This window comes from Perognathus longimembris, chromosome 3 (genome assembly GCF_023159225.1).
Source record: "Perognathus longimembris pacificus isolate PPM17 chromosome 3, ASM2315922v1, whole genome shotgun sequence".
Taxonomy (NCBI): domain Eukaryota; kingdom Metazoa; phylum Chordata; class Mammalia; order Rodentia; family Heteromyidae; genus Perognathus; species Perognathus longimembris.
In genome coordinates, this window is record NC_063163.1 from 72061715 (window position 1) to 72071482 (window position 9768).

Consider the following 9768-nt stretch of genomic DNA (forward strand, 5'->3'; position numbering starts at 1 on the left):
TGAAGCCCTAGGTTCCATTCCTTAGGACCACATAAACAGAAGAAGCTGGAAGTGGTGCTGTGGCTCAAGTGGTAGCCTTAAGCAAAAGAAGCTCAGGAACAGTGCCCAGGCACTGAGTTCAAAGCCCAGGACCAGAAAAAGAAAGTCTCACAGACTTTCCTAGCCAGGCTGGCTTCAAATTGAAATCCTCAGATCTTAGCCTCCTCAGTAGCTAGGATTATAGGCGTGAGCCACTGGCTCCTAGTCTAAGTGTCATTTTTATTCCTTTTTTCCTTTGTCATGGGGCTTGAACTCAAAAGCCTGGGTGCTGTCCCTGAGCATTTTTTCTCAAGGCCAGTGATCTACCACTTTGAGCCATAATACCACTTCCCTAAGTCTTTTTTCCTTGTCCTTATTCCTGAAAACCACAGCAGATATACATGATATTTACATTATACCATGTGTTATAAATCAACTAGAGATGATTTAAAGTATACAGGGGAAATGGTTAAGTATGGCTAAAATAGTGTTCCTATTTTCATACATATTGACAATAAGCCTAGCAGTTGGCTCATGCCTGTAATCCCACATACAAAGGAGGCTGAGATCTAAGCATCAAGGTTTTGAACCAGTCTGGTTAGAAAAGTCCATGAAACGTCTTTCCACTTAAGAGTGCCGGCACTGAGTGAATAAACCCAGCAAGAACACAAGGTCCCGAGTTCCAGCCCTAGTGTGGGCAAAAGAACAAAGTAAATTTAAAAAATAGCTCACCTTTTCTGTTAGGCTGTCTCTTTCCAAGTCTTTGAGCCTGGGGGAAAGGAAATGGAGAAACACTGGTTATCCACTACATGTATCTGAGAATCAACACCCCAGATTTCAAAGACTTTCCTAGTTTGGGAAAGGCTAGCCACTGCAGAACCAGATGTGGTGTTGAGCTGGGCCTGTCAAGCCTCCAAGGGCTGGCAGTTGGTATGCTGATGCACAGGGGAGCTGGAGACAAAGCTACAAAAGTTGGCTTGAGGTCTGGGAATGTAGCCTAGTGGTAAAGTGCTCACCTCGTATACATGAAGCCCTGGGTTTGATTCCTCAACAACACATATATAGAAAAAGCTGGAAGTAGCGCTGTGGCTCAAGTGGTAGAGTGCTAGCCTTGAACAAAAAGAAGCCAGGGACAGTGCTCAGGCCCTGAGTTCAAGCCCCAGGACTGGCAAAAACAAAACAAAACAAAAGTTGGTTTGAGCCTGTAATCCGAGCTACTGGGGAGGCTGAGATCTGAGGATCATGATCCAAAGCCACCCCGGGGAAGGAAAGGCTATGAGACTCTTATTTCCAATGTAGGACCAGAAGACCAGAAGTGGCACTGTGGTCGAAGTGGTAGATCATGCTAGCCTTGAGCAAAAGAGCTCAGGGACAGTGCCCAGGAGCAGAGCTCAAGGCCCACAATGAACAAAAAGAAAAAAGGTGGCTTGTTAGGTCTGAGAGCAGGAATGTAGGTTTGTGGTAATGAACTTGCCTAGTCTTCACAGGCCACACCCCCATCCATGCAGGATGGGGAGGAAAAAAAAGTAGCTGGCTGCTCAGTGAAAAGCTCTTTCAGAATTTTTGGACCTAACCAAAGTTGCCAGATGTGGGTAGCTCACCCATGTAATCCAAGTTACTCAGGCAGAGATCTAGAGGACTGAGATTAAAGCCAGCTTGGGAAGGGAAAAAATAGTCAACGAGATTCCATTCCCAAAGTATCTGAAGGCGTGGTTCAAGTGGTAGAAAATCTGCCTAGGCAGCTTGACCCAGTACCACCAAAAAAACAAGCCAAGCACTGGTGGCTCACGTCTGTAACCCTAGCTACTCAGAGGGCTGAGATCTGAGGATCAGCTTAAAGCCAGTCCAGGAAGGAAAGTCTCTAAGACTCTGACCTCCAATAAACCACCAGAAAACCAGAAGTGGAGTTGTCGATCAAAGCGGTAGAGCACTAGCCTTGAGCAAAAAAGCTCTAGAACAATGCCCAGACCCTGAGTTCAAACCCCATTGGGGGGTGGGGGAGTACCAAGTGTGTGTTTTTAGTTGGATTTAATTTGAAAGGGGAAAACAGAGAAAGGACAATGAGGAAGACAGGAAAGAGGCACAGGAGATGCCAGAAACTGCCTGCAGATGGTGCAGAAAACAGGTCTAACCAGCTGGATTGGTATCTGGCATTTGGAATGAGGGCGCCTTGGACAGGGACCAGGCTAGTGACATCTCTGAATCCTGGGCCCAGCAGCCACACAGACTAGGAGCTCAGCCATCTTTAGCTGAAGGGCAGACAGCTCTGGCAGGCCTTTGTAGACAACTAAGCATGATGGGCCAGGCCAGCCTGTGACCTGAGGGTTGGTGCCAGACCAATGTCACTCAGTGGACCCAGCTTCCTACTTCCTACTCACTTTTGTGGCCATCTATGGTGTGCCAGGTTGTTTTAGACTGCAGGCTGGGGTGGCTGCATCTGGTGCCACCAGAAGAGATCACCTAACTTGCTGGGTGGCTGGAAAATATTGAACTACAAACCACGTGATTACCTAGACTGCGTAACCTGGACTCCGGAAGCCCTACAACGACTTCCAGGAGTATGAGCAGTATGAGCCCTGGGAGGCGGGGTGGGGGTGGGGGGGTGTCTGGTTCAGGAATAGAGAAAGCCTCACAGGTCGCACACACAGATCCTGGGTTCTATCCCCAACACCCAGAGGAAGGAAAAAAAAGCTGCAAGAAGGACTTGGAGCACGTGGCTGGCGAAAGTCATCCCAGCCCTGCAGAGCCTTGGCCTGAGGCGAGTCTAAAATGAGAACAGCTGCATAACTCAGCACCTCCAGCCAGAGGCGTGTTAGACTTAAATCCCATGTCAAACGTGGCCTTCTGGGTCACACTGGCCTTGTGCGTGCACGTGCTGAATCTGACCTGGACCTGTGATGGCCTGTGTGCGCACGCACTGAGTCTGACTGGGACCTGTGAGGGAAGGGCTTTGTGGAGGAGCCACGCCCCTTGCTGCAAATCACACCCCAGGAGGTAGGTAGGCCATATATAGCTACATAGCTTCTGCCTTGAGGACCTAGACAGTGCTTGGGGATCACCAAGTTCTCCCCAAAGGTCAAGTCCACTCCTCTCCCAGTGAGATTTGTCGTCTACCTCACGTCTGGGAATATTAGCGGAGAAGGATCAAATAAATACAGGACAACATAGTCATTTATTTGTTTTTTTTTTTTTTTTTTTTTTGCCAGTCCTGGGCCTTGGACTCAGGGCTTGAGCACTGTCCCTGGCTTCTTCCCGCTCAAGGCTAGCACTCTGCCACTTGAGCCACAGCGCCGCTTCTGGCCGTTTTCTGTATATGTGGTGCTGGGGAATCGAACCTAGGGCCTCGTGTATCCGAGGCAGGCACTCTTGCCACTAGGCTATATCCCCAGCCCCACAACATAGTCATTTAAAGATATATAGGTATAAATACACCTAGGCCAAGCACTAGTTGCTCACACCTGTCATCCTAGCTACTCAGGAGGCTGAGATCTGAGGATTCAAACTAGCTCAGGTAGATGCTTATCTCCAAGGAGACAGCAAAAAGCAAAAGGTGGAGGTGTGGCTCATGTGGTAGAGCACCTCTTGAGCAAAAAAGCTAAGGGCCAGCTCCCAGGCCCCAAGTTCTTCAAAGCCAGTACCAAAAACCAAAAAGTTGCATGTGTGTACACAGACATACATACACAAAATAGGTAAATACAGTTAAAAGCTGAGTGCTGCCCAAAACAAGGGGCAATGTGACAGAAGGCAGCATAGGGTAGTAGAGGTAGGCAACACATAGGCATGGCCCAATGCAAAAGCGGCCCAGGAACCACCCAAGAAACAGATGCAAGCACCGAAGGCAGGGCAGACAAGGCCAGAGAAAGGAGGAAGAGGAAGGGGGGAGGGAAGGGCGAAGGAAGAGGAGGGCAACAATCTGAATAGTCTGGAGTTTGTTCTACAGAAACAAGCCACCAACAGTATCAAGTTGCTGCTCTGAAATGTCTTCTGAGAACAGGGATGGAAACCAGGGCCTCCCACAAAAGCAAAATGTGGGCTCAAACACTGAGCTGCACCCCCACTCTCTACCCTTGCTTAACTCTGGCCGCAGGGCTTCAGGGCATGGTGCAAGCAGTAGTGGGCCTACCTAGAAAGCTGAGTTCCCTATTTCAAACTGCAGGGCTCACACACAAAATAAAATAAAAAGCTGGGTGCTAGTGGCTCATACATGTTATTCTAGCAACTCAGAAGGCTGCGATCTAGAGGATCACGGTTAAAAAGCAGGTTAAAAAGCAGCCTAAGCAGGAAAGTCCAGTTATCTCCAATTAACTACCCAAAAGCCAGAAGTGGCCCTACAGGCTCAAAGCAGTAGAATGCTAGCCTTGATCAAAAGAGCTTAGGGACAGCAGCGCCCAGGCCCCAAGTTCAAGCCCCAGGACCAGCCAAAAAAGAGTCTTCTAGAGGCATTTCAAAAGAGATGCAAGTGTGTAGTAAAGCAGTGAAGACTCAAGTTCCTTGCTGAGTTGAAAGATGGAGGGAGGGGGCTGGAAGCTAAGGGGAAAAAATCTTCCTCCCAAAAGCTAGGACCCTTTCTCGGATTTCACCTGCAACAGAGCCCAGAGCCCCCAGTCTTCACCAGAATTCTGCTCACACCCTGGGACAGACACCTTGTTTTCGCTGGTCCTGGGCCCAAACTCAGGGTCCGGGCACTGTCCCTAAGCTTCTTTTGCTCAAGGCTAGTGCTCTACTACTTGAGCCACATCACCGCTTCAGGCTTTTTGTGGTGCCTGATTGGAGATAAGAGTCTCAAGGACTTCTCTGCCTGGGTTGGCTTTGAACCATGATTGTCAGTCTCCTGATTAGCCAGGATTACAGGTGTGAGCCACTGATGCCTTGCAAGAAACATTCTAGAGTCTCGGCAAAGGAATGCAGCCTGCAGACACTTGTTTCCAGCTGTTGAGAGCCACAGAGAATTTGACCCTTACAACTGTAAAATAAACACACATGATCATATCTGAGTAGAGAGGGCGTGGCTCCCTGGTTGAGTATTTGAGTATCTCATCACCCTCAAAGACACTCAAACACACACACACACACACGCCATTGCCTATCTACAATCCCAGTATTAGGGAGGCTGAGGTAGGAGAACCAAGTTTAGAGCCAGCCTGGGTAACAGATTGACAATTTTCTCTTTCTAAGACAAGTCAAACAGTAACACCTCTGTACAACACCTTAACAGTAAAATTATATTTTTTTTAAAAATAGGACTGGAAAGGTGGTTTAGTGGTAGAGTGCTTGCCTAGAATGCATGAAGTCCTGGGTTTGATTCCTCAGTACCACATAAACAGAAAAAGCTGGAAATGGTGCTGTGGCTCAAGTAGTAGCCTTGAACCCAGAGAGACTCAAGGTCAGTGCCCAGGCCCTGAGTTCAAGTCCCAGGACCGGCAATAAAAATAAATAAAAGAAAAATAAAGAGAAAAAAAACACAGGCTGGTGGTTCATACCTATAATCCTAACTACTCAGGAGGCTGAGATCTGAGGATCATGGTTCAAAGCCAGCTTGGGCAGGAATGTCTGGAAGACTCATCTCCAGTGAAACACAAAAAAAAGTCAGTAGTAGAGCGGTGGTCCAAGGGGTAGAGTGCTAGCCTTGAACACAAAAGCTTAGGGACAAGGCCCAGCCCTGAGTATAAGCCTCAGGATTAGCACACACAAAAGAGATAAGGGAGCTAGGTGCCAGTGGCTCATGCATGTAATCCTAGCTACTCAGTAGGCTGAGATCTGAGGATGGCAGTTCAATGCCAGTCTGGGCAGGAAAGCCTGTGAGACTCATCTCCAATTAACCACCAGAAAACCAGAAGTAGTGCTATGGCTCAAGTGGTAGAGCGCTAGCCTTGAACACAAAAGCTCAGGGACAGTGTCAAGGCTCTGAGTTCAAGCCCCATGACTGAAAAAATAGAGAGAATTCAGAGAACAGATGGAAAGCCATCTACATTCACAGGATACGTGACCACATTCACACCAGCCTTGATATGAGATCTGCACATTTGTACCTTTAAATCTTACTTGCTCCCTTGACGGGAATGAAATACACTGCCGACCATGAGGTTATGGGTGATAATGAAGACTTCTGGTCAGGGTGGATGGGGGTCAGATTGTCGCTCAATAGGGACAATGGCCAAGGATACTGTCTAGGGGCTGCAGCCAGGTGGCCCAAGCTACTGATGGGCATCAAGCGGTGACAGTCAGGGGCTGGGAATATGGCCTAGTGGCAAGAGTGCTTGCCTCATATACATCAAGCCCAGGGTTCGATTCCTCAGCACCACATACACAGAAAAAGCCAGAGGTGGCACTGTGGCTCAAGTAATAGAGTGCTAGCCTTGAGCAAAAAAAAAGCCAGGAACAGTGCTCAGGCCCCAAGTTCAAGCCCCAGGACTGGCAAAAAAAAAAAAAAAAAAAAACAAAGAGGTGACAGCCACACAGCAGGTTAAGAGCTGAGGGCTTCTAACCTCTACAAAGTCAGCTTTGCCCTATTCCATACCCACTTTAGCAGTGGCAGGAGAGCTAGAGTTTAAGTCTTTTGAGACCCAGCTTAAGTCTAATCACAGAATGACAAGCAAAAAAAGCTGTGGTAATTGCAAAGTTTCATCAGCTGTATAGAAAAGGCCGTAATAAGCCGGGTACCGGTGGCTCATGCCTGTAATCCTAGCTACTCTGGAGACCTTGATCAGAGAATCATGGCCCAAAGCCAGCCTAAGAAAAGTCCCTGTGAGATTCATCTTCAATTAACCACTCAAAAAGCAGAAGTGGAGCTGTGGCTCAAGTGGTAGAGTGCTAGCCTTGAGCAATAGAAGCTCAGGGACAGAACCCAGGCCCTGAGTTCAAGCCCAGGACTGGGGGGAAAAAGAAAAGATGGGAACAAAGATTCCAATCTGTCATACAATGATGGGAATGATGGGAAAATTACAAACATGAAATAAACAGACCAAGGTCCAAGCACCAGACCCAGGAAAAGTGACCTTATCTCAATATAACCAGGGGAAAAAGGGTTTGGAGGTATAGCTCACTGGTAAAGCACTGCCTAGCAAGCACAAACAAGGCTGAATTCAAAACTCAGTACTGCCAAAAAAATAAAAATAGAAGTCAATAAAGTCTTGAACTAGGAATGGCAGTGTGTGCCTATAGTCCATACACTGAGAAGGGATCAGAGATCTAGATAATTTGGGTTCTAGGGCAGCACACAAAGTTCATAAGCCCATCTCAATCAGACCACTGTGGTGGTGCATATTTGTCATCCCAGACACAGGGATTAAAAGGATTCCAACTGAAGGGGAAAATAGCAAGACCCTACTTCAAAAAAAAAAAGCAAAGCAAAAAGAGCCAGAAGCATGACTCAAGTGGTAGAGTTTCTGTTTAACAAGTGCAAGACTTCAAGTTCATAGCTTCAATACCAAAAACAAAGTCTAATGAGCTGGGGATGTAACTCAGTGGCAGAGTGGACAACTTCAGAAGATTCCATCTCAAAATCAAGGGGAAATAAAAAGATCTGGCCAGGGGATGGTGACACATGCCTATAATTCTACCTACTCGGGAAGCTGAGATCTGAGGATCATGGCTCAAAACCAGCCTGGGCAGGAAATCCATGACTCTTATCTCCAACTCACTACCAAAAAGCCAGAAGTGGTATTGTGGCTCAAGTGGTAGAGAACTAACTTTGAGAAAAAGTTCAGGGACAGCACCTAGACCCAGAATTAAAGCCCCAGGACCTGCAAAAAAAAAAAAAAAAAAAAAATGGGGCTGGGAATGTGGCCTAGTGGTAGAGTGCTTGCCTAGCATACATGAAGCCCTGGGTTCAATTCCTCAACACCACATATACAGAAAAAGCCAGAGGTGGTGCTGTGGTTCAAGTTGGCAGAGTGCTAGCCTTGAGCAAAAAGAAGCCAGGGACAGTGCTGAGGCCCTGAGTTCAAGCCCCAGGACAGGCAAAAAAAAAAAAAAAAAAAAGTGTGTGCGTGTGTGTGTGTGTGTGTGTGTGTGTGTAGCTCAGTGCTATAGTGCTTGGCTAGTGTGGGCCAGGGCCTTGGTCCCAACCACAGTATGTTAAGAGGAAAAAAAAAATAAGTTTTAACATCAAAATACCATCCCTACGCCACTTGATGCCCCAAGGCCCAAACCAGAGCTAGCCTGGCACAGACAGCCACCACATTTGCGGAAAGGGCAGAAAGAGGTGTGGTAAATAAGGTTTAGGGTTATCCAAGCCCAGTCAGGGCTGTTAGTGACTAATGCACAAGGCTCTGGCGAAACAAGTTTCTAGGACTGATTTTTGAGGGCAGGCCAGATCCATATTCCCGCCAACTCTTCTGCAGAGAAAAGCCCCATAGAAACCATCCATGCTAAGAGTTTGATAGGGATGAAGCCCTCCCTGTGCACAGGGCATCCCCTGTGCACATACTAAACAGCAACTGTTGATTCTCATGGGTTCAGCTTCCTTGGTGTCCAATGAGCGTGGGCACCCACTTACTACAAGGTCCACTGAGCCTGCAAGCTCCATGCACCCATGGCACCTTGCAAACTCCATGATCAACACTGCTCCCCTGGAAGGGGGGCAAAGACTGTTCCGCCATGGGGATGCACAGAGCAAGAGGATACAAGGGCACACGCACGCACACGCTACCCCTAGTGGGGCCAGGCCAGGCACCGGAAGTGAAAGCCCAGAGGATGGGGGCTCCAGGGGACTGCAGAGCTGCCCACTTCCTGCACGACGGGGCAAGCGATCCCATACACCAAGCTCGTTCTATTTGGGAAAGAACGAAGGAACTCCCTCCCTCCTACACACCACCCGCAGCCCCTAGTCCACCAGGTGCCCATGTTCATGTGTTGTTTTTTTTGTGGGGTTTTTTTGGCGCCAAATAGCCTGGGAGGTAAAAAACGGCGGGACCGGAAGCTCCAGCCTTCCCGCCGCCAACCGCTGCGCGCCTCACAGGGCCACTGTGCGCATGTGCGCCCGCCTGTCAGCGGAGGCCGCCGGCAGCGGGAGTGGGGGGGAACATCCCACACACAGCACCCCATCCCGGCCTCGGCCTCTCCCCGTCTCCGGGCCCCGTCTACCCCGTTTGTTTCCTCCTGACCACCTACCGCCTACGGACATCCTCGGGGAGTGAGATGGCCGGGGTGGCCAACGCGGGCACTCGGGCAGGGGCGGTCCGGGCCGGCATCTTCTCCCAAGCCGCACGAGACGTGGTAACAGCAGCAGCACCAGCAATAGCAGCGGCAACAGCCAATAGCACCAGGGGCCCGAGATTTTTTCGCGCGGAAACCAACGGGGAGGAGCAGGGAGCAGAGGCAGCCTGTACCACCCGGACTCCGGGCGCGGGGGAACCGCCGGACGTACCGCGCTAGAGAAGCGCGCTATACCACGTATGGACACACTGGAGCGGAGAAGTGCGCATGCGCCGAGCGAGCGCAAACCCCCCCGCCAAACGCAGTGCAATGGTGTTGCCCAAGCGTTGCCAACCCGGTTGTCTCTGGGAGGGGAGGCTGGGGAGACGCTAGCCTGGGCTGCCACAGAGATTCATTCATTCCTTCTTTGCTCTTTCTAAACATGGTACTGGAAACCCAGCCGCTGGGGGGTAGGGGGTTGGGGGGCGGTTAGCATCAGAAGTCCTCAGTTCCAGTCCACCCGCAACCTATTGGTTCAGTATCTGACCTTGAGCCAGGTCCTTTGCACACTCTAAAATAAAGCCTATTATAGAACCTCCACCAGAAAAAGATGTT

General features: G+C 49.3%; 1 protein-coding gene across 7 annotated transcripts in view; it reads right to left on the bottom strand.

The window, feature by feature from the left end:
• Nucleotides 1-9340, bottom strand: part of Dnmt1 (DNA methyltransferase 1) — a 39378-nt gene extending 30038 nt beyond the window's left edge. For 6 of the 7 annotated variants that reach the window (XM_048342199.1, XM_048342196.1, XM_048342198.1 and 3 more), the window contains exons 1-2: nucleotides 9130-9340; nucleotides 751-787 (exon numbers count right to left, since the gene is read on the bottom strand). In XM_048342199.1, the coding sequence (XP_048198156.1) occupies nucleotides 751-787; nucleotides 9130-9209 (117 nt within the window). In that variant the 5' untranslated portion in view covers nucleotides 9210-9340. The remainder of the gene's footprint in view (nucleotides 1-750; nucleotides 788-9129) is intronic. The other variant, XM_048342200.1, reaches the window with a different exon arrangement.
• Between the last annotated feature and the right edge of the window lie 428 nt (nucleotides 9341-9768).